This window comes from Manacus candei, unplaced genomic scaffold, assembly GCF_025592945.1.
Source record: "Manacus candei isolate 608988 ecotype Guabito, Panama unplaced genomic scaffold, ASM2559294v1 h1tg000094l, whole genome shotgun sequence".
Classification (NCBI taxonomy): Eukaryota; Metazoa; Chordata; class Aves; order Passeriformes; family Pipridae; genus Manacus; species Manacus candei.
Genome location: NW_026138142.1, coordinates 3493848 through 3517824, shown reverse-complemented (window position 1 = coordinate 3517824; position 23977 = coordinate 3493848). Strand labels below are relative to the sequence as shown.

General features: G+C 49.0%; 1 protein-coding gene and 1 long non-coding RNA gene across 7 annotated transcripts; one reads left to right on the top strand and one right to left on the bottom strand.

Annotated features, from left to right (window-relative positions):
* Positions 1–1602: 1602 nt before the first annotated feature.
* LOC127461106 (uncharacterized) lies at positions 1603–9758 on the bottom strand. 3 transcript variants are annotated; one of them, XR_007899969.1, is made up of 4 exons: positions 5332–5597; positions 3439–3531; positions 2866–2945; positions 1603–2492 (listed from the first exon to the last, which is right to left on the bottom strand). It is a non-coding gene; the product is annotated as an uncharacterized LOC127461106 (long non-coding RNA). The 3 variants fall into 3 exon arrangements; XR_007899968.1 differs by lacking the exon at positions 1603–2492 and adding an exon at positions 9479–9758 and having other exon boundaries at positions 2798–2945; positions 5332–5439; XR_007899967.1 differs by lacking the exons at positions 1603–2492; positions 2866–2945 and adding an exon at positions 3170–3362.
* On the top strand, positions 8797–23579 carry LOC127461097 (uncharacterized). 4 transcript variants are annotated; one of them, XM_051768419.1, is made up of 4 exons: positions 8797–8965; positions 14277–14400; positions 22486–22543; positions 22906–23579. In XM_051768419.1, the coding sequence occupies exons 1-4, from the start codon at positions 8892–8894 to the stop codon at positions 23235–23237; spliced, it is 588 nt and encodes a 195-aa protein (XP_051624379.1). In that variant the 5' UTR covers positions 8797–8891; the 3' UTR covers positions 23238–23579. The 4 variants fall into 4 exon arrangements, with proteins under 4 accessions (XP_051624379.1, XP_051624382.1, XP_051624380.1 ...); XM_051768422.1 differs by having other exon boundaries at positions 22486–22568; XM_051768420.1 differs by lacking the exons at positions 22486–22543; positions 22906–23579 and adding exons at positions 19096–19309; positions 20856–21107.
* The last annotated feature ends 398 nt before the right edge of the window (positions 23580–23977 follow it).

The window sequence follows — 23977 nt, the reverse complement described above, 5'->3', positions numbered from 1 at the left end:
GTGCCATGGGTGGCTGGGGGGGGGGGGGGCTTTCAAACTCAAGGGTCCCAAATTCCCAGGTGGCTGTGAGACTCTGGAGAGAAGTCTCTGTCCTTCGAGTGGGTGTGTGTGTCTTGTCCTGTGAGAAGCCATTTCTTTGGACTTCCCCTCTGAGCGCTGCAGAACAAGTGTTTTGCTGCTCTGGCACTCAGGGCAAGGTCATGGGAAAGATTAATAACCTCTCTCAATAGGGCAGCCACATCTCCCATATGCAGACCGTGGTGGCACCTCGGTGCTGGTGGCACTCATATGTCCCACTTCCAACAGCACCAGTGCACATTCATGAGCCAGACCAATCTGAGCCAATTACTGCTGTCACCAGGCTGAACACCTCGTGCCTCCTTAGTTATGTTTTCTTTTCCCTCTACATGTGATCCCAAGTAGCTTCTTCCCAGCCTTGAAGCTCATTCTGAAAGGGCACCTTGGCTTGGAAACTTCCCTGGAGTATTTTGTAGAAGCAAGAGATGGCACCTAAGGGCTGCCAGGATGAAGGTAGTCCAGCTTGGTGGACACAGGACCTCATTTAATATTTGCTGGCCAGCACAGAAGACAGGGGTCTGTACTGTGGTTTGGCAGAGAAGACAAGATCTTGCATGTTATGCAGCCTTTTTTCAGTGTTATCTTCCTGTTCCATGGCTGGAGACTTGAAAATGGGATAGGAGGGGGTTTATCTTTGCATCCCCTTTGCCTCCGAGGAGGGACAAGCCCACAATAAGTGCATCTGTGAATCTGCCTCCTCTGAAAGGAAATCAATATTTTTCCATCCACTCTCTGGCGGGACAGGATGTTGAACAGCAATCAGTGCTTTCACCCCCATGCATGGGCCTGGAGCCAGGGGAATTCCAAGACCACAGGGATTTCCAGGTCACACTTCATGAGCACAGGATAGGAGAGTCCCCCCCTGCATCAGAGGGGACCTCTGACCATGAGAGCAGAGATTAGTACTGGCCATGACATGTTACAATTCTGGTTTAAAAAAAACCTTACTCCATCTGCTGATGCTGTGCTAAATGACTGTTTGATTTTTTTATGACTGCCTGTAAAACATGAAGCTGGGATCCACAGCACTCCTCTCCACCACGAGTGGCTTTCCTATAAGTCACTGGGCATTTCCCCAGGGACTGAGTTGTCTTTCCAGGCCATCACATGTGCAGTACAGCTGTGTTTCTCATATATGAGGGAGTTGGAACTGGATGATCTTTATGGTCCCTTCCAGCCCAAACCATCCTGTGACTCTGTGATTTACATCCTGAGAGGAGTCACAACCACCAGGGCAATTCAGGTGATGAATAACCATCACCCCATGGAAGGATATAAAGAGAAAATATTTTGCCAGACACTGCATTTTTTCCTTAAATTTTTACTTTGTTCCTTCTGTGTTTTTAGCTTCTGGTGCCCACCCGTCAAGAAGAAAGCCCTTTATCCTGTCAACCAAAAATCAGTTCCTTTACAACAGCTGGATGAGTGCCCACCTTCACTGTCTTGCTTCCCACAGGGGCTCTCCTGAGGTGATACACACCCATTGCTCCCTAGATGGACCCAACCTGATTTAGCAAAGAAACTCTGCAAAGCAAATGTTTGCCCCTGTGATGTCAAGGAGTTAAAAATCATGAGCTAAACCTCCAAGTCCCAAGCTGAGGCATCCTCCAGACCCAACGTCCACATATTGGCCTAATTTTCTCAGATTTATAACCAACAGTAAGAGCTGTTGGGGAGGCAAGAGTGCATTCACCTATGCCTTGACTAAAGGAACATGTGTGGTGCTGAAGTTTGGGTGTAGGAATAGGGCCTTGCCAAAGATCACCCAGACTTCCCAAATTGTGATACTTTGTGCACATGAATAGACCTAAATGTGGCCCTTGTGAGAGAGTCCATCAAATAACCAACACATACCATCCTCTTCTCCTCCCCAGTCTCCAGTGCCCACAGATGACAATGACATTACTGTGGGACTTCCAGAGGGCAGTAATTTATTATTAAAATGGTGGTTATTTATAACAAAATGAGCCTTCATATGGAAAAGCCCAGGGAATTACCCTAGCTGTGCCCTGGTGTGGCTGTGTGCTTAGGGACACCCTCCCCTCACTGTGGGACCACAGCACTGCACATCATCTTCCAGAGTGACTTCAAAATTCAGTGACTTCAGTTTCCTTTTGCCTAGAGTCAAGAGTTCAAGAGTTTTGTTGTTCAAGGAGAAAGCAAGATTCTGTCCTCCTCCCACCCACCCTCCTTTTTTTTTTTTTTTTTAATATAATGTTGGAGTTCCTTTTCTTCACACAAAATGAGTGAGGATGCTGCTGGTAACCTCTGCAGAGAAGGTACTTGTTATGTCCTGCCAGTCTGTGCCCTCATGCCTCTCCCATCTCAGAAACACACGCCCACAGGCCAGGATGCTGCTTTCCTTATCCCTCAGGTGCTCAGCAGCAGAAGGTGTTAGGTGGGATGGAAAAGACCTGCAGGTGAAGGAAGAGCTGGAGGATCCCATGGCTGAAGCTTAAAAACACCCACACAACAACATGTGATTCTTTCATCCTAGTGATTCTGAGGGTTGTTTTTTTTTTTTTTTTCAAAGTCTGGTGAGTTTCCTGAGTGGAGATGGAGCTGCACTGCTGTAATATCAGGCTTCTTCAAAACTGAGCCCTACACACAGACCCACGTTTGCTGAAGGGTCTCACCTTCCCAATGACCCACGTGAAAGTACTCAACCCAGACACTCCTCACCACTCAGGGCAACTCAGAAGCAAGAAGAAAAGTGTCACAGCTTGAACTCATCTTTAGTTATCTGAGATTTTTTCCCACTAAATCAAACAGAATGAAATGTCCTACCAGCATGGGCCATAATTCATGACTGTGTTGATTTCTCTCCCAGGCTGCAGTGACATCAGTAAATAACAAAAGATTGGATCCTGTCAAAGAAATCAAGGAGGAGATATCAGAGGTACTGGGCAAATGCTCTCTGAGGGACATGAAAACCACAGCAGCCTGTGAAAAACACATGACATTTAACTCATAAAAAATGTGAGTTTAATGCAGATTTGTGTTTCTATATTGTAGCATCTGGAGTTTCCAACGAGTGTGACCACATCCTCCTTGAATTCAGCAAGTCTTTAGAACAGAACCACAAAGGAAGCACAGAAATTATTTATTTATGGAGAAAGAAAAGCTTTTGTTTTCTGTTATTTTACCATTCTGACACAATCCTGCTTCTTCTGGGACCTGTGTTATGGAAGCAGATCATCCTTGTCCCAAAGGACATACCCCAGTCTTCCATCTTTAAGACACATCCCACTCTCCTGCCTTTGAGACAAGGTAATAATATTTTCCTAACACAATAATATTGTGTTATTATACTTCTAGAGCATCTAAATAATGTGCCAGAATAAGGAAACCAAGTCTCACCTGCTTTCTTCTCTTCAAGCTAGTGACAGACCATGTCAGGGCATCCTTGATTTTCCATCTCTCAGCCTCCAGCAGCACCTGTCAGCAGCCCATCTGTTGGAGAGAAAACCCATTTGGCTCTGCTCTGTAGTTATTTAAGGACAGGGACAACAAATGCTTACATCATTCAGGAGCCTGGGACCCGTGGGAAGCCATCAGGTTTTGATTGTTAACACACACCAAACTTGAGCGTTGCCTGATGGGACAAAGCTGGTGGGATATAAATGTGTTCCCATGATCCCATGGCCATGGTTTCTTTCACAAATCCAGAGCACACATTGCAGTATCCATGGTGACTGGCAGCCTGTCCATCCCACCAGCCAGCACAGGCACATTCCCAGGCACATCAGGACACGTGAGTGCTCGTGCCTGGTGGAGAGGTTTGTGGAAGGCACTGCTTTGAGGATATGCTGATGTTCCTGGGTCACTACCTTAGCAAAAGCCTCGCTAAAAACAATGAGGCAGGATGTCACTGCATTGCCAGGGCATAACACAGCACCATTTCCACAGCTCCACTTCCCAGATGGCACCTCCAGCAGTGCCATGTAGGAACAGTGACCCCCAGAAGTGGCCTTTCCCCTCAAGACAGGGTGGTGCAGATGAACACCAAGCCTTTGTGCTGGGGCTGGCTGTCAGGAACAGCAGATGGTGCAAGAGGAAGCATGGCCAGCAGGATCAGCCAGCTTTTTTTCTAGAGGATGATGAATCAAAGCCAGCAAGCTCCTGGCTCCTGTCCTGCATGGTGTCCAGTCCAGGAGAAGAGAGAGAACTGGTGGTGGATGGGTTGGGTCATGAATGTGGGAAGATCTCTGAAGGAGGGAGAGTGTTGAGAGCAGGAAAGTGAAGCTCAAAGGGTTGTGCTGAACTCGCTCTAGACTGGGTGGGGCAGAAGACCAAAACATGACTCAGCTACTGAGCACTGACACGAGGCTGGTCTTGGCCATTTGGAGTTGGCTGCCACTGCCTCTCCTCATCCCCAGTCAGTTCAGTACAGGCTGGACAGGATACACCTGGCAAAGGGCCTGCTGAAGAGGATGAAATCACCGTGTTATTGCAGCCTGAAACTTCCTACACCCCTTTCTGGAGTGGTAGCACCATTGATCATTTCCCAGGTGTGCCTTCTCCTCTCCCAGGTATCTACTCTCCTGGGAAGTGTAGGATGGCTGAAGGGGGTGCTTGGTTAGTGTAAATGCACACAAACCATTATATTGATTGTTGCTGCTGTACTGGAATCACTTCTGTTCTTCCCTGAAGGATATAAGAGCAAGATGGGCCGGAGCAATGAACCATAGCTGAGGAGAACCAAAACCACCAAGGGCTTCTGTGGCTCTCTCCCTGCTCCATGGGAACCAGGAAGGATGAATCATGAGGCATGACAATCCTCTTGGTCATGGGACTGTGAGATACCAGATGGCCCTGAATAAAGTGGTGTTCCAGGGAATCCCTGGCTATCCTCTGGAACAATACATCTAGCCTAACATCAGGCTCCAGGGACCTCTCTGTGGCAGTGACAGGGCATCCCACTGGTGCCAGCATGACTCCCAGCATGACTCCCAGTCATGCCCTTGGCCTTCACACAGATCATGGCTTTATATTCCCCCAAGTCTCTAGGTCTACCCTGGAGGAATGGGTAGAGGTGGAGCAGCAGCCTCTTGTTTCTAGTCTCACCAGAGGCCAGTGGAGAGGTGGCCAAGAGGGACAGACAGCTGAACCCATGCAAGCCAGATAGCTCTGCCTGCTCCCAGTGGGAACTTGGAGAACATCAAGGAACAAGATCTCCCTGTGAGTTCTTTTCTATTGCTCCACTGTCCTATTTTCCACAGGGGCTGACGTGGGCCCCTCACTCAGACTTACCAGCTCTACCTCATTTTTCTTTCTGTAGGTGAGTTGAGTCGCTCAGGAGTCCAAGTGTGTGGGATGCTCTTCCAGGGAGTTTCATAGGAAGGGAGCAGCAGTCCTGCCCTGAATATGAGACGAGAACTCTATCATGGCTGGTGGTTACAAGGAGTGAGGAAATATGGCAGTAGGTCAGGAAAGGTCGGGTAAATATCCAGCAGAAAAGGGCAAACCCCACCCAGTTTGCATGGAACGACAGAGTTGTCCAGAGATTTGGAGTACAGGGAGCAGAAAGATGGGTGGAGAGCTTGGGGGAGATGAGCCTGGATGAGCTGCAGGGTGCCCCAGCAGGGAGCTGAGAAGAGCAGCTGAGAGATCTTATGGTAGAAAATCTTTCAAACAATGCAAAATCTTTAGAAACAATAAAACAGTCACTTTATATCAGGTTAAATTTCTGGTTCTTGCAGCCCTGGCATTTAGATCTGGCCCTAAAACTCAAATTACTGCTCTGTTTGATGATGATGTTTTTCAGCGTCTTGAAAATCTCACATATATTCTCCAGTGTAATTGGTCTAAAACAAGTTTTCCTTGTTTTTCTGGTGCCAGTGTCAGTCAGAGCTCTTAGGTTTTGTAGCCTGCTTGTTTACACTGCTTCAAGCAAATCCGAGTCAGGCCCCTGGATGTTGTGGTGCCTTTCACCACATTCTTCCTTCTGCCTTTTTTTCCGTCTTTTCCACTCCATCCCTGACAGGGGAAGCACTGTTCTTTCCGTGCTCCTTGGTTCTGTTTGAGGCAGTCATAGAAAAAGTGACAATTAGGAAATAAAGGACCTACAGTATCTGCTTTGGCAGGCACAGCACATCCCACTGCTGTGCTGCTCCGAGTCAAACCAGCAGCTGCCTGCCTGGGTCAGATGGAGATATTGCTGCCTTATATTCTGGGATCTGCCTGAGATATCCTGGGGCACTGCCATGCTGCAGAGGGAGAGATAACCCAACGTTCAAGTCAAGCAATACTCGATGATCTTAATTATTATTTTTCACTGTGAGGGTGGTGAAACCCCAGCACAGGTCGCCCAGGGAAGCTGTGGATGCCCCATCCCTGGAAGTGCTCAAGGACATGTTGGATGGGGCTTGGAGCAACCTGGTCTAGTGGAAGGTGTCCCTGCCCATGGCAGAGAGGTTGGAACTGGGTGATCTTTAAGGTCCCTTCCAACCCAAACCATTCTGTGATCCCTATGGGTCCCTTCCAACCTGAGATATTCTATGATTTCAGGATGCTCAATTCCAGTTCAGAAGATAATGGTGATTAGAAACAAATGACAAGGTTAGAAACTTATTATTTGTGAGATCAAGTAACTACCTGGGGCAGGGTAACACACATAAACTTCAGCCTTCCCAGACTATTGTGCTCCACCAAAATGATTAAAGGTTGCTAAGCAATGTCAGTGTATTCCCCCCAGACTGAAGGAACGTAACAGAAGCAAATGATTTCACTGCAGTTGAACTGAACTTATATCAAGTCTAAATATAAATAATTATTGCTAATGATGAATTCTGATCCTTAAAGCATTCCAGGCAGATGAAAGATCTAATGAAAGCCAAGATCCTTATTTCATGTCATTCACAGTGCAGAAGCCTTCTGGATCAGCCAAGGTGGAAGCAACCCCTTCTCTGGGTCTTGTCTAGCCCTGATTTGGTGTCCAGGGCTGTTGCTAAATGCTGCCTGAAACCCCCTTTTACTTCCTTTCCAAATCCAGGGAAAATGAAACTAAATCTCCACACTAAATGATAAAACAGAAAATCTTATCAAAGCACAATTTTATGAAAGGCAAGGCAGATGAAGAGAGAGGGAAGAAAGAGAATAACAGTCTCAGCCATTAAACAAGTCTCATTTTCCCAAGGATCCCACACCATCACTTCTCCCTCCTTATTTTTATGAGGCAGCAACCAGCCCCTTCCTGTCAACACATCACCTTTGCCTTTTGTGGGACCCTCCATCCCCTTGCCCAGGGGAGGGTGCTGGGTCTGAGGGTTCCCCTGGAGCTCTCTGATAGTCCCTTCTGTCCCTGCTGGTCACCTCTCTCATCTCCACAAGACACTCTCTGGTGCCTCCATAGCACCACAAGTCTAGAGAGGACCCAAAATCAGCATTTGCCATGAAAGGGAGAATTTCCCAAACAGATTTTTGGGACTATAGTAGAGTGCCCAAAGAAGTCTGGAACTGCACACAGGGGTGACATAACACGCAAGAAGAGCAGAAGTCAGAGAATAAGAGATGAGGAGCTGAAATTGTCCCCTGTCACATTTCACAGGGACACAAAAAGGAGACTGAGGTGCACAGCAGAAAACTACCAGTAGCACAGGAACCAGCAGCATTTGCTGGAGGTTCACCTGCCTCCTTCAGGGGAGGAGCAGCCAGCACTGGAGACATTGAATAACACGGGGCTTGTGCAGCCAGCTCTGTGCAGTTCATGCCTCCAGATTTCCTAGTATTTGTTCTCCTGCTCTGGGAAGAGTTGAGAGCTGCAAGAGGCCCAGCTCGCAGGGATGTTTAGAGAAAGGAAAGTCCATTGTGTGAAAGACTTTGGTATTTCAGGGTTTGTTTTCCTTCTGACACAGAACAAAACACCACCATGTCAAAACCCTCCGTAAGGCAAAACAGAACAAAACAAAAAAAACCAAACACCCAAAACTAACCAACCAAACAAAAAAACCCCAACAAACAGTGGTGTTCAGTTTGCACATGGTCTGTGGAAGCATTTTCCCTTCACTTTTGGGCTTTTCAATCTCAAGTCTCAAGATACCTACTATTGTAGCTAATTCAGGAAAAGAAAAAAAAGAGAAAAAAAAAAGAAAAAAGAAGCAAAATCCACACCAGAGCAGAAAGGGGGAGCCTTTCCCTGTGCCAGGATCTGACCCTGCTGCAGTGGGTTTTCTCTGCAGTGGCCCCGAGATCAAAGCAGCTCCCCTCCTCCTACCCTAGATGGGATGCGTAGCTGCAAAGGAACCTCTAAATTTTAAGTGGGAAAACCAGGGAAAGGGCAGCGCAGCAACCCTGTACGACACCAGCAGAGCTGCTTTGCACCATCTTTCCTCGAGCAGAGGCACTCGGGCAAAGCAGTCCAGAAATTTCAGAAAGGTTGGACGTAAGGGTTGGCTCCCAGCAACGAAACGGGGGGAAGGTCACTGCTCCGGGTGATGTTTTGGGTCAGACCCTGCAAACTGCTTTCACATCGAGAGCTCCCAGCCCGGCTCTCCCTGGACGGGCTCGCGTCTCCCCTCAAGCTTTCAGCCCCTGGGAGCCTGGTGAGTGCTGGTGCTCGGAGGAGTCTCCCCCGCGGGGCAGTCCCGGGTGCCGATGCCTTCACCGGCGGCAGGGAGCAGCTCCACACCAGTTCTCCCTCCGTGAGCGCTGGCATCGAGCCCGGCCGCCTTTCACTGCTGCCTTTTCATTCGCCTTAATTCACTGCGTTTCCTTTCTTGCTGCTTGCGAGGAACAGAGGGAGAGCTTGTTCCAGCAGACGGGCCCCATCCGCTCCACCCGGCTCTTGCTGGAGCGAGGGCTGGAAAAGAGGGATGGAGGCGAAGGGGTATCTCCCACCCCTCCGGGGCCCCGCGTGCCGCCTGCGCGCCGCTTCCCAGCAAATACGGTAAGCGCTCGGCCTAAAAATGTAAGTCTGATCTCATGACACAGGGTGGCCCTGCATTCCTCACCTCTGACATAACCCGCTGGGAGTGTGCTCCGCGGAAAAACACAAACAAGATGTACTGGCGGGCTGGCGGCGGGGGCCGGGCAGCTGGCAGATGTTCCGCAAGAGCCCCCGCGCAGCCCCCCGGGTGCCACAGCGCTGCTCCGGCACAGCCTGTACCCTCCCGGGCAGGGAGGGCGAAGCCACAGCCCGTGCTGCGAGGGCAGAGCCGTCCCTGGTCCCCAGCGTGGGTGGGTGGATGGGTGGGTGGGTTGGTGGGTGCCCCCGCCTCCCCCAGCCCTGTGCCCCGGGAAGGTGACGTGCTGTGGTTCAGTGTCACCCAGGGAGGCAGCTGGAGTTGTTCCAACATCTCTCCTGGGATTTTTGCTCGGCGAATGCCTGAGGGTGTTTTTAAGGACTTTGAGGTGCTTTTGCAGGCGGTTGGTGGTTGTTATTATTATTAATTTTTTTTACCTTGTTTTTTGTTTCTTTCCGCACCTGAGTCCTCCTGGGACGGGCTCTGCTCTGGGTCTGCCATGGCCACGGCTGGTGTGGCTGCTCCAGCACCAGCTCCCCATTCCCATTAGCCTCCCACTCCTAAGCAGCTCCACAGCGATCCCAAGGCCACGTTTGCTCAGGGTGCCTCATGCCCAGGTGCAAGCTGTGCCCCACAGAGCTTGGCACCCAAAGCCTCGGGTGTCACAGGGAGGTGATTCCTCCCTCCCAGAGCGCTGGGATTAAGTGGTTTGTCAGGGATCACGTGGAGAATCCGAGTCCCGCTGTCGTAAACACGAGGCTGACTTTCCTCCCAGCCAAGCCCTCCTGCAAGCACAGCCTTGTCTTTGAGCAGGGGCAGATCCTGCTCGGTGCAGAGCTGCTCTCCCATCTTGACCAAGCTGAACCACTTGTTTACTTTCTTCTGCAAATGTCCTAAACCTTGACAACGACCTATTTTCCCTTCTGTTACGCAAAGCTCCTTTCCTAGAAAGAGGCTCTGTAACACTCGGTCCAACCAGCCCAGCTCTCCTCCGTGTGTGTAAAAGCGAACTGTAAGTGCCTGGCAGGTTCAGTTTAGCTCCAGCACATCCAAAACCCACACGCAGATGAGTCAGGAGGCTCAGCAGACGCCACCTGAAACCATCCTGTGAGACAGCTGGCCCAGTTTGCAGAGGAATCAGATAAGCAATAAGTCAGTCTTAGAGTCCACTCCTCAAACTTTCTTTTCATCGGTGCTTTTCATCCGTCTCCTCCTTCTCCAGTATTCAACAAAGCTAGGAGACAGCTTTTCTCCAGACATTTCTCCTCTGTTTCTGTCCATGCCTTTCCCTGGCAGTGAAAACATCTGATTTTTTTTTTTAATTATTTTCACATTTTGAAAAAGGAAATTTTAAGAAAATAATTCTCCTCCTTCCTCCACAATACTTCCAAGTTTTCAAGATTGCTACTCCTCTGGCAGAGGATGGTTTGCAAGAGGAAACAAGACAAACAATGGTAATGAGAAACAACAGTATCAAGAGGGGAGAAAAAATGTTTCAAATTTGCTTCTTCAGAGCACACAACGTTTGATCCCAGAGCAGAAGGAGAGAGACTTTGCTCGTGGGTCCAAGCTTCCTTTCAGCCACCCCTTCACCCTGGGGCTCTCCATCCTTTCCTTTTTCTCAAGGAGGTGCCCTGGGCCACAATCAAGCTGTTGGCAGCACAGTTATCTCCTCCCCCCCACACTGGTGGTCACACACAACTCCTTCCACAATTTTCCCTCCATCTCTAATCCACAACCCAGGTTTTTAAGACAACACGAAGTCAGCGATGGTTTATTTTAACATGCCAGGCTGTAACCTGAAGCTGGAGATACAAATTCAGCCTAACAAGTTTCCCTTGGCCAGCTAAGAGCACAGGTTAGAGATTAATCCAACAGCAGCAGATGGTCTGGGCTGGACCTTTGCTGCTTCCCACGGCTGCTCCTTCCCGTCCCCTGGGTACCTGCAGCCTGGCTTGGCATCTATCCGTGCTCTTGCCTGGACAGACAAGCTGCTCTACACAGAAACAAACGCAGAATTTGAAGCCTGATGTGCTGGGGACAGGGTCTGTTTGTGAATGGCTCGTGCTCCCACCAACACCCACACATGTGCACACACACACATTTTCCATCAGTTGGAATTATCAGACTTCAAATCACTGCCAGTGGTTCCTTATGTCTCTGTTGTCTTGTCCACGCAGGACAAGGATGATGGTGAGGACTCATTTTATCCAGAGAGGTTCTTCAGTGGGTTTTATCCCCAGTTTAAACCATTTTGAGATGATACAGTGAGTGCAGATACTGGGGCAAGTAACAGACCCCCTTGCTCTTTGGGAAACCCTAAGAATGGTGTTTAGAAGAGTGAGTGACCCCATAAGCGACCTGGTCTTCCCTGGATGTAAGACTTCAGGTTGAACCCTTGGATGGGTTCTTGTGTCCCAAAAAGAGTAAATCTCCCTTCCTCCCTCTCTCTCTCCCTCCTCTCCCTACCTGGCTGCCTGTTTGCACAAACCTTACAGGCTTCAGCACTTTGGGAATGCAAAGGTACCATCAAACGAGGCTGGAAATGATCACCCGGTTCACAAGCAGTGAACAGGAAGCAGACAGAGAAACAGTCTGGTCACATCTGCTTGTTTTCCTGCCAAAAATGCCAGAGACTGCTGGGATGGATGTTAAAAAGCCAGCACCCTCCCAAGGTGCTGATGAACACTTTGGGTATTCATACCTGGAACAGTCTACAGCAAACCTCAATTTTCCATGCTTTTACATCAACGTGGGCACTGTGGAGGCAGCTAGAAGGTCAGCAGGAATAAAAGGCATCATTTTAATTTACCTGAAGAAGTATAAATCAGGTGAGGAGGTGGTGGACATTTCTTCCTGCTGTGGACCTGGAAAAGGTTTAATATCCTCCCTCGTGGCTGAGCAGAGCTGTCCTGCCCCTTTTCCCCAACCCCTGACCAAGGCAGGGAGTCTCACACATGACTGGAGAAGGTTTAATATCCTTGGAGGAGGGAGCAGCCTAGAAGATGGGTTTGTAGGAATCTTTTTATCTATTTCAGCTGACTCATTTGGGGTGAGATGGGCTGTGCCCCAAAAGGGCCATCCCTGGCTGTAAAGGGAGCCCAGGGAGACTAACCCAGGCACTGCAGCTGTGACCTGGTGAGGCATCAGAAGCACGTGGCAGCACCCCTGAGCATCAGCCACTTCTGCAGGCTCCAAAAACCTGACAGAGTCACCTCTTGACTGTCCCTGTGGTCAGGAAGATGCAGTAAGATCCTGGTATTTTTGCATAGGGATCCAGATGTCCTGCCTGGGTCCTAGTAGCAGGACACAAAGCTGCTTTCAGCATCCACCACTTTTCCTCCCTGAAATTCTCTCCTGAAAAATAACATCATGCCTGCTTCAACTGCACATGCCCTGCCTGGAAAACCCATGGAATAAAGGGCTCTTGACTGGAGCTGTTCTCTGAGCAGCAGTAGCCCTGCAAATAATTTCCCCAGGTTTTCAGGCAAGTTCTGAGTGTGGCATAAGGCTGAGATGATCTGAAATGCAAGTGGTCTTCAAGAGAGCGCTATCTAGTCATGGTATTGTATTTTTAGCCTGCTGCTAAATGCACACTGAATGCAAACAAGTAAGGAGCTGGCTGGTGGGCTGATGTCTGTGCTTGCTTATACAGGGATTATTGGGCACCTGGGATTTTCAGTAGCACTACATTGTCAGGGCTAAAAGATAGTGAGTGTCTTTGGGGATCTTGGCTGTGAGCAGAATCAAGCCCCTGAGCCCCCAGGCATGGACTGCTTCAGTGTTCCCATCAAGTGCTGAAATAAAGCACCTCCACAGCCAGTCAGCTGTGCCTCAGCAGGGTCTGTTTTCTGTAGCTGATGTGCTGTATTTGGTACTTTGGCCCATAATGATGAACAGTTAGTCCCAGCATCCCCTCTTCTGCAGAGACAGAAGATAAAAGTTGGATGCTCTGAACAGAGCAAGGCTGGGATGTTGGCAGGTACCTTTACCACAGAGGCAGCACTAATATATTTCCAGTTTCATTAGTTTTCTCAATTTTAAAACTGACACCCTTGGAAGCAGCAAGTAGGGGAACTCCAACATCAGAATTAAAAATAATAAAAAAAAAAAAAAGGCAAGAAAAAAGCTGCTTTAGAGCACCCAGAAGTCACAGCAACCACGGGGAAATAAACCGTGTCCTGGAGTTATTATCTGGCTGTAATTCTGTGCACAGCTACAGGATAAATAGCCTGTTCCTGGAAGTGCTCTTTCCATGGTTGCAACTATGGGCTTAGATTTAAGGTCAAATTACCTGACTTAGCAAATTGAAGAGTGTCAGCTGATCCACAGTAACTACCCAAGTTCATGTAGGAGTAGTGCTGTGCCTCCCAACCTTCTCCTTCAGTGTCTGAAACCAATCTCCTCTAAACCAGTAATTCCCAAACCCCAATGCCCGGGCTGTGATTCAGCAACACAAGGAGCATCCCAAAAGACAGCCCCTAAAATGCTCAGGCACAAGCTAAAAGCTATGCTTAGTGTCCATACATGAAAATTCCTTTTTCAAGGCTTTCAAAATTTCAGCACTTGAAATTTCCTTTCACCTTCACTTCTGACTAAAGGGTGGAAGGAAGAAAACACAGCCCTGTCTACAGTCACCACTGGACAGAAGAGTCCCACTACTGTCTCGTTCATCAGACAGGAAGGACCTTCAGAGTGTTGTTGGAAGGTCACATATTTCATTGCTATCTTGTTTTCCATGGAACTGCAGGCTGCTGCTTCCCAAGGCAGAGGATCCAGCCCCTCTGGGCTCACTTAGGAAATGTCACTGACTTGCTACCATCCTCCAGTTGCTCTGATGAGGAGAAGTCAGTCGCCAAGATCCTGGTCCTCAATTCCCCTGGTGTGTTTGGGAATCTGTTGTTTTCCTCTAGATCCAGCATGGCTTCATGAGCCCACGAGGAGAATACTGGCCCAGCAAAAGTCTGCCATTTTTAATTCTTCACTCTGATTTCCTCTTTCTAAACCTAAATGTGCCCACAATTCAGTTTTCTTTTCCCTGTTTTTCTTCTCCCCGAGTTTCTCAGAGCAGTAGGCATACAGCAGTGCATGTGGGATTTAATGAGGTTTGTGCTGTTAGTTGATCCAGGAAATGACTGATGTGGATAGCAAGGCAATTTCCAAGATCTGCTGTGAGAATTGTATGGCCAGTATCATTGTGTTCAAATAATAATTTGGTTTCTAATACCTTTACAGGGTGCTAGAACACTACCTCAGCCATTGGAAGATTGTGACATGGAGGAGGAAACCTGGAGCCAGTAACACTGAGATCATCAGCTGGATTGTGCCAGATGTGACAGAGGAGGCTGGAAAACCTCAGGTAACCACTTGAACCACATTCAACCAACTTCCTGTGGAATCTCATAAAGCCTTAAACACTGGTGGGGCTGGGAACTGCTGTGAGCAGTGTCATCCAGAACAGTGACGGACCCCAGGGTGCTCTGCAGCCAGTGGGGAGCTGCAGGACTCCCCTCAAACCACCCTTAGATAGTGCTTTTATTTCTTACCACTGATGAGGTAGAGAACTAAGGGCCTGGCAGCCCTGGAAATGCAAAATTCCTGATGTAACCATGGTTTTCATGATAACAGTAGGTGCCGAATCTGTAACAAACCCCATTGATGGCAGTTTGGGGAGAGCCCTTGGTTTTACAGTGCTGTGTCTGGTGGGCAAATTTCTCCCAACCCTACGTGGTTACCAGTTCTCCCTGATGTTTGCAGCTGGAAAACTGCAAAGAAAAAATTTGGGGCTATGGCACCTTCCCTTAACATCAGCTGGAGACACTCAGGGGAGCAGCCTGAGGGCAGCCAGGTGCCTGTCAAAGAGGAGAAGGCCATTGGAGAGGATACATGCAAGAAAGCTGCAAGTATTGCACTTATTTTACTGGATATAAGTGCACTGAGGGGCTGTAGAGATCCCCCTTTCCATCTCTGCTGGAATTGAAGAGAGCAATAATTTTACTGTTAGTTCTGAAAAGCATCACACGGAGGTTTTCCCTACTAAGGGCAAAAGTTGGAGAGGGTCCCCAGGGCATTGTGACTTCCCTAATGCCTCCTGCCTGGCTGAGCAGAGCTGCCCTGCTCCTTTCCCCCAACCTCTGACTGAGGCAGGGGGTCTCACACATGACAGATTTCTCCCAGCCCTACATGGTGGCAAGTTCTCCCTGATGTTTGCAGCTGTAAAACTGCAAAAAAAAAAGAGTCCCATAGTGCAGCATCTTAACCCATTTACTATGAAATAAGACAATTAAGGACCGGAAACACTTCCTAACAAAGTGCTACAGAGACATGATGATGCTGTTTGTTCTCTCTGGACTTGAGCCCAGGGCCTGTGACCAGACCTGTCATACCCCCACACCTTCAAAGCCAGAGTCTGGGCTGTGTTTTTGCTCTCCTATCACAGGGTGAGAGCTTTCCTGGAGCTGCCAGAAGAGCCCAAACACTTCCTTCTGTAATCTGTCATGCTTGTCAGGATGCCAAGAGACACGCCAGACCTGGACCCTGGGCCAGAACAGCTATGTAGACATGCCCAGAAAGGAGAGCTGGCACAAGGTGTGGTATAAAGTGAGATATGTGGAGCTGCAGGCAAATAGTTTGGTAATTGCATGGGTAGGTTAGGCTTGGCACAGGGCAGAGCATGTCTGCTCAATGAGAAAGGAAGAGGCAAAACAGCTTGGAAAAGGTGTGGAGCCTGTTTCAGTGGGAGCTCAGGAGAGCTTCAAGGGGTTAAGCAATAATAACTGCCTGAGAAGGGTTGAGGTGAAGCACTCAGCAATATCCCAATGAGGCCACAAACACCCTTTCAACAGGGTTTTCCCAGGGGAAAAAAAAAAATCACATTCCTGATAATTAATCCCATTTCATGATACGGTTCATGAGAGACGGGAGGGGGGAGTGTGCACCTTGCCCACTGTTTGTGCAGGGGGATATATTCCCTAAGAGCTTGTTACTGGTGCTCAAGGCCATCCAGGCCCCTGATGAGCATCTTTGATCAAAGTCTTTCCAAGCCGATCTATTTTCAGCCCAACCCACTCAATACCTTGATTGCCACACAGCTCTTTTAGCTGCTCTTAGGTAAACATGCTGTCTTCTCCTTGGCATTTTGCCTTGCTAAGCCCAAAAATACAAGTGGCACAGAAAATGAGAGAAGCTGCTCTCCTTTGCCAGGAAAAATGATGCTATTTCTGAAATAAACTGGTTTTAATACACCTCGCTGGCCATGCATGGATATATTTATTTATAAATATACTTGAACTGGAGGTCCAGCTGTTGGATGCCCATATGGAGACAGGATCAGAGAGAGAATTATGTATGTATAAACCCTGACACACCTTCAGTCCAGTTGCTGTCTGCATGTAGAATCTTGGTTATGCTGAGGTATCAGAGTCTGACTCCCATTGAGGAGGGTTCATGTGAACGGGTCCAAGCTCAAACCAGTGGGTTATGGTGTGTTCTGGAGAGCTGCCACTGCTGTGCTGGGCTTAGGGAGGGCAACAACCCACATTCCCATGCTGGGAATTGCTTTGCACCCCCTGGTGAAGCTGGAAGTCAGATCAGACACTCTGGGGACCCCTTGGAGCTCAGACCCACAGCTGGTGGCAGTGCACAGCAGGTTGGTGCTGTCTGTTTGCTCACATCCCTGGTTCTCTGTGGGCTGAGGTGGCCTCACATGAGATGCAGCACTGCACAGGACACATTTCACGAGTCCTCCCTCAGTCAGCATCCCTGGGACTGAGCCACAGCAGATCCAAATCAGAGCTCAGTCCACAGCAGATCTTATTTTGGGGGAATGACAGTGACACTGGCCAGAGCTTGAAGTCATGTTTTCAGCTTTCCCCTTAGAAAGTAAACATGAAGAAGTCAACAGCAGATGGAGCATCACATGGAGTTACACAGGTCAGCACAGACTGCAGAGAAGCCCTGAGTCTGAAGAAGAAATAATTTGGAGGGGGGAGCAGCTGGGAGATTATTCTGAGGGATTGAGAAGGAAAGCAAAAAAATACTGGCGTGAGCCTCCCCTGTTATAGAGCAGCTGAAAGCCTTGGGTTTGTGGAAGAAGGCAAAGATGGGCAGATAACAGAGCACTGACAGCTCCTGGGTAGGACAGTTGTGGGGGTTTTTTGGAGACTAGAGAATGCAAGCAAAAAAGTGTTAAACTGATCATGGAACAGGCAGGAGTAAAGCAGGCAAGTGCAAAACAAAACTGGATTTTTTGTAACAGGAGCAGGTCGAAGCAATGCGACAGAGAAGGAGAGATTTTCAGTAGTTCAGAGAGCACTGTGGGGAGTCTGGGGTGAGAAATGAGGGATTCAGGTGAGTGGAGTGCTGCAATAATGGGCTGCAGTGTGGAGGAAGATGGAAGGCAGGACAGGGAATAGAGAACACCTATTAATAAAAAAAAATCCACATTTCATTTAAGATTTATTGATACCTCAGAGCCAGAGAGCCTTCCATGCCTTTGCATCTTTGAGCTGACATTACCCAAGAGTGGGCAGTGTCAGGGATCCGTTATGAGCCCTTGGATTGAAGTGGAGAAGAGCTCTGGACGTTAATTTGCAGAAATTAAAAGATTTTGGTTAATACAGATCTCAGCCTGGGAAGCCTGTGCTTCAATAGCAGAACAGCATTAGTGTTTCTGAAAACACAGCTGGTCATTGCTGAACATGCACTATCATGCATCAAAAATGCAATCACTCAGCTGGGGACCTCAGGATGGTGGCTGTGGATTAATTCAGCGCTGGACAAAAAATTGATGGTTGCTTTGGGACCAGTGTTTACTACCCAGTGACATTCAAAGAAAGGACAGTCCCATCTGGTCGTGGGGAGAGCAGTGACAGTGCAAAAAGATAAAGTGATCACAGTGGACAAAGAGCAGGCCATGAACTCACCCCAAAGGAGGGTCAGGAGGGACTGGTTTTGTCGTGGAGGTGAAGGGCTGAGTCAATGTGGGAAGGGATGTGAGAGGTAAAGTTGCTTCCACGCAGGGTGTTAATGAAACAGGTACTGAGAAGTTCCCGTTAGAAACAATGCTGGGAAGCTGGGGACGGTGAGTCACCAAAATAATGTGATAATAAATGTCATAATAAATATTTAGCACAGGGAGAGGGCTAACAAACAAAAGCTAAAACTGGGAGTGGACTTCATTACGGCTGGGGATTGCTTCCGAGGGAGAGGATAAACGGTGCAGGGCTGCCTGATCTGTGGGAGAAAAATAGCAGGGAGTGGAGAGCAGGTCCAAGTGAATTTGTCTTCCAAAGGAGGCAGCTTTTTTAACATCGATGCTGACAAATTATCAGGATACTCTTAAAGGGCAGCAGTATATATTCCCCCCCACCAAACCTTGTGTGCAGCCAGCAGACACCCTGGCAGGCCATGAGGGGAAAGAGGCACCTTGCAGGCACTGTAACTCGTTTGGTCCATTTTGGGTTTCTGCTGGAAAATGGGACAAGTTGTTCCTGGTTCCCATCAGGAATTCAACAGATTTAAGCAGATGAACAGAGCACCTGATACTTTCAAATCAATGCTGCTCACGTGACAAATGGAGCTTTAAGCCAGAAGATGGGCTCCTAGAGGGGGAACTGATGTCTTTAATAGCCTGTGAATGGTCAGAGGTTGGGATTTTCCCGGCTCTGCCCGTGCATCCCTACTCAGCGCCGAAGGTAATGGCAGGCAATTTACCTACCGGCAGCTTTTCATGCCGAGCAAATATTTGTCTTACCATGGCTTTAACGTGCCCATCTCGGTGACAGCTAAATGTCAACCACAAAATAAAGCAGTACCGCGAGGGAGAGACCACACGCTGCTCGTGTGGCTCCGGGTTTTATCGGCGCATCGGGAGCGAAGTCTGGCTGTGAAGCAACATAAAGAAACCCTCTATTCCCAAAGGTGGCATTTGATGGGGACTTGGGGCATCTTGGCCTATTGAGGCTGTTTTTGAAGTCCGTGGAGCCTTAGCATTGGGTCTGCTGATGAACAAATGATCTCCGAGAGCAACCCCCCCTCTCCCTCCCGTTCCCAGGGCTCGGTTGTTTCTGACACCGATTTGCTCTCGGGTGTTTGCAGCCAAGTTTCTCGTCCGGTGACGGCGTGTTCCCCCTCCGGAAGGGGCTGCGGGGAGCCACAGCTCCGCGGGCTCTGTGACATTTGGAGTGACCGGGAGGTCACTCGGACGGAAGAAAACAAAAACAGCGGCGGCCACGGAGCGGCCCCGCAGAGGGGAAAGCACGACCAGGGTATTTAAGACCTGCATTTTGCTTCACACCACATTCCTTCTACTTCCTATAAAATATTTTTTTTTAAACCACTGGCAAATCTTTTTTCTCCTTTTCTCATTTCTCCTTTTCTCATTTCTTTTCCCCCTTCCCTTCCCTTCCCTTCCCTTCCCTTCCCTTCCCTTCCCTTCCCTTCCCTTCCCTTCCCTTCCCTTCCCTTCCCTTCCCTTCCCTTCCCTTCCCTTCCCTTCCCTTCCCTTCCCTTCCCTTCCCTTCCCTTCCCTTCCCTTCCCTTCCCTTCCCTTCCCTTCCCTTCCCTTCCCTTCCCTTCCCTTCCCTTCCCTTCCCTTCCCTTCCCTTCCCAAACCTTCCCTTCCCAAACCTTCCCTTCCCAAACCTTCCCTTCCCTTCCCTTCCCAAACCTTCCCTTCCCTTCCCTTCCCTTCCCAAACCTTCCCTTCCCTTCCCTTCCCTTCCCAAACCTTCCCAAACCTTCCCTTCCCTTCCCTTCCCAAACCTTCCCAAACCTTCCCTTCCCTTCCCAAACCTTCCCTTCCCTTCCCTTCCCAAACCTTCCCTTCCCTTCCCTTCCCAAACCTTCCCAAACCTTCCCTTCCCTTCCCTTCCCAAACCTTCCCTTCCCTTCCCAAACCTTCCCTTCCCTTCCCTTCCCAAACCTTCCCTTCCCTTCCCAAACCTTCCCTTCCCAAACCTTCCCTTCCCAAACCTTCCCTTCCCTTCCCAAACCTTCCCTTCCCTTCCCTTCCCAAACCTTCCCTTCCCAAACCTTCCCTTCCCAAACCTTCCCTTCCCAAACCTTCCCTTCCCAAACCTTCCCAAACCTTCCCTTCCCAAACCTTCCCAAACCTTCCCAAACCTTCCCAAACCTTCCCAAACCTTCCCTTCCCAAACCTTCCCAAACCTTCCCAAACCTTCCCTTCCCAAACCTTCCCAAACCTTCCCTTCCCAAACCTTACCTTCCCAAACCTTACCTTCCCAAACCTTCCCAAACCTTCCCAAACCTTCCCAAACCTTCCCAAACCTTCCCTTCCCAAACCTTCCCAAACCTTCCCAAACCTTCCCTTCCCAAACCTTCCCTTCCCAAACCTTCCTAAACCTTCCCTTCCCAAACCTTCCCTTCCCAAACCTTCCCAAATCTTCCCAAACCTTCCCTTCCCAAACCTTCCCAAACCTTCCCTTCCCAAACCTTCCCTTCCCAAACCTTCCCAAACCTTCCCAAACCTTCCCTTCCCAAACCTTCCCAAACCTTCCCAAACCTTCCCTTCCCAAACCTTCCCTTCCCAAACCTTCCCTTCCCAAACTTTCCCAAATCTTCCCAAACCTTCCCTTCCCAAACCTTCCCTTCCCAAACCTTCACTTCCCAAACCTTCCCTTCCCAAACCTTCTCAAACCTGCCCTTCCCATTTCCCTCTCCTTTACCCTCTCCTCTCCTTTCCTTTCCCCTCTCCTCTCCCCTCCCCTCCCCTCCCCTCCCCTCCCCTCCCCTCCCCTCCCCTCCCCTCCCCTCCCTTCCCCTTTTTCCTCTCTTTACTTTCCTCCTCCCCAGGGCTCTGGCTCCACGGTCCTGGCCATGAGCCATGGATGGAGGAGCAGGACAGCAGCAGGGAGGGCTGACCTTGCAGCACAGAGGGAAGTGTCTCCCAGCTCCAGTTTGGTGGCAGTCAGAGTTTGTGCTACAGCAAGGAGGGACAGAGGCAGCTCTGGGAAAGGGCTGAGGAGGGGTGGGCAGCAGAGAAAAATAAAATGACAAAGAGCTTGAGAGCGATGCAGCAGGGCTCAGATCTCTTGTGCACCTGCCTCTGTCTCAGCTGTGTTTAAAGTCCCCGTTTCTCAAGCAATTGTAACTCTCCAGGGAGAGGAAGGAAGGAGAATCCATGGAGGTGATCTGGGACATCCCCAGAATAAAGCCAGATTCTGCTGGAAAAGCCTGTAAAAAGCCAGCTCTGTAAAGGACCCAGATCCTGCTGTAGCATCCTCAGGTTATATGTGTGCTGAGCTGAAGCATGTCCAGAGAAAGGAAACGGAGCTGGGAAAGGGTCTGGAGCACAGGTTGGATGAGGAGCAGCTGAGGGAGCTGGGGAGGCTCAGCCTGGAGAAAAGGAAGCTCAGAGGAGACCTTATCACTTTCTACAACTCCCTGAAAGGAGATTGTAGCCAGGTGGGGGACAGTCTCTTCTCCCAGGTAACAAGAAATAGGACCAGAGGAAATAGGCTCAAGCAGTTCCAGAGGAGGTTTAGATTGGACATTAGGAACTATTGCTTCACAGAAAGGGTTTTCGAGCCCTGGAACAGGCTGCCTAGGGAAGTGGTGGAGTCACCATCCCTGAAGATATTTAAAAGACATGAATATGTGGCACTTGGGCACACAGTTTAATGGGGACACATTTAATATATGGGGACACAGTTTAATGGTAGACTTGGCAGTGATGGGTTAATGGCTGGACTCGATGGTCCTTTCTTACCTAAGTGGTTCTATGATATTCAAGTCTGGAGAAAGATATTCAGGATGGACTGAATTCATTCTGTTCTTTACTTGCCACATTCTCTTCATCATCCTTAATGCAATATGTATGAGGATCCTGGTGAGCTCATTGAGTTGTGCTCATAGGACCAGGAATAAATGAGGTTGGAAGGGACCTCAGGAGGTCACCAAGCCAAATCTTCTGCCAAGAGCAGGAATCAGGAATAACTAGGCACTCGTTGTTAGGCTTCCCCTCTCAGCTGGCAAGAACCACTGCATAAATATTCCCTTTATTAACCATTTGAATCTTCTATTTCAAGCTGTAGCTAGAGCTGTACAGGCAGATTCTGGCCCTGACACCTTTCAGTCCAAGAAAGGACTGTATCATCACCCCTCTTGTATTAATGATTTGCCACATCCCACACCAGCCTGCTCAATTTGGTGGCTTCCCCATCCTCACTGCCTCTGCTCCCGCCCTCTTCATGCTGCCCTCAAGCTCCTTCTCAGGGCTGAGAATTGTTCACTCTCCCTGGACTCCTAATTCAAGTCTTTCTCCTCCTGCCACGGGCCAACTCCTCCTCAGCTTCTGCTTTGGTTTAAAAATGGTTTTAAAATATTTCCGAGTATATACAATGTGTTTGCAACATCCTTTGAGTCAGAATATTGTTTGTTCTTGCAGCCTTTGTCCATGTCACCTTCCTTTTCCTCCTCTTAGGCTTTCTTCCTCTGCCAGGCTTTACCTTGGAAAGGGCTCTTCTTTGCACTTGCTCAAAGTAAGGAGAGGGGAAAAGAGCTTTGGTAGGTTTTACTTTTGCTTTTTTCTCCAAAGTATTTGGAAATGTTGTTGGTGGTTGTTTTTTAAAACTTTAATGGCAAATTTCAATACTGAAGCTTTCCATCCTGGTAATGGGGCTTTTGCCAGAAAACAAAAGAAAGGGGAGGGAAGCCTCAAGGAGCAGTTAAATTTAGTTTTCCAACTCCATTGCATAAAGAAACCCAGACAGCTTTTACCAAGATTTGCTCTTGCAGAAAGACAATTTGTTTGTGATTTGCAAGGCCTGTTTTTACTTTAGATGAAGACTAATAAAAGCAAAGTTTTTGCTACACCACAGTGTGTTTATCTTTTCCACTCCAGGCCGGAGGACACACTCCAACCCAGAGGACAAGGAGCCACACGCAGATCTGCTCCTTAGCAGTGAAGCAAGGTATTGCTTTAGCACCTGCAGTGCTCTGGATTCAAGTGCAGACTCCACATGTTCCTTTGCTGAGTCCAAGGAAGAGGACAGGCTGCCAGGAAGGGAACAGACCCACAATGGTGGAGAGAGAAAACAGAGTTCAGGGCTTGGAGCTCCAAACTTGTCAACCCAGCACCTCACTCCTGGTTCTTGGGCTTGTGTGAGGATGTTCTTCGCAATGCCTGATCCTTCCCTGTGCTGTACATCAAAAGACTCTGGATTAGCTCCATAGTACCCTGCAAAACCACCCAGGAGAGATGTGCTGTTGCTGAACCCCTGCCAGGAGCAGATGGATGATTATGGACATTGCCCTGAGGGACATGAAGTTCACCATGTCTCCAGCTCTTGAAATCATAACTGTGCTCTTTCTGGGAGGTCACTTAAGCTGTGGTTTCACAGGAATCTCATGGAATCACAGAAGACAGGGTGCCTAAAGTGATACCAGAAGTAGCTGTACCCCCACCTCTCTCTGAGGGCAATGAAACATCAGAGTGAGCAAAGGGAAGATGATGGATCTCCATCACTAGAGATTTTGAAGGATAAGGAGGAGAAATGTCCATCAGGAGTGATACAGGCTGAGTCCATTCTGCACAAGGACAGAAACTGAGTCCTGCCTCTGCAGAATCCAAAGGGCTCTATGTAAGCTCCTTCCCATGATGGTCAGTGGGGATCTTGGCAGTACCCAGGGCCCCACACATAGGCATTGAGGTCTGTTGGAGGTGACATCAAGGATCCTGCTCCTACTCTACAAAGTACATCCCCCTCTGGCCTCAGGGGATACTTGTCTCAGCCCAACAGGGTGACCCAGTCAACATCAGGGTGTCAGGAGCCATGGAGGAGCTTCCTGACCTGTGGCTCCCAGAGAGACAGTCTGGACAAGATAACACAACCCAACATCTCCTGTCCAGAGGGAGATGAGAAACAGAATGTGGCAGAAGAGGAGACCAGGAGGAAAGCCCACTCAAGAACCAC

Bases quoted from the DNA above. Each gene is read 5' to 3' on its own strand.
- LOC127461097 (XM_051768419.1), top strand. From the start codon at position 8,892: ATGGAGGCGAAGGGGTATCTCCCACCCCTCCGGGGCCCCGCGTGCCGC. The intron at 8,966-14,276 runs GTAAGCGCTCGG...ATACCTTTACAG, and splicing joins GCCGCTTCCCAGCAAATACG to GGTGCTAGAACACTACCTCA. The intron at 22,544-22,905 runs GTAAGGAGAGGG...TTTCCACTCCAG, and splicing joins CTTCTTTGCACTTGCTCAAA to GCCGGAGGACACACTCCAAC.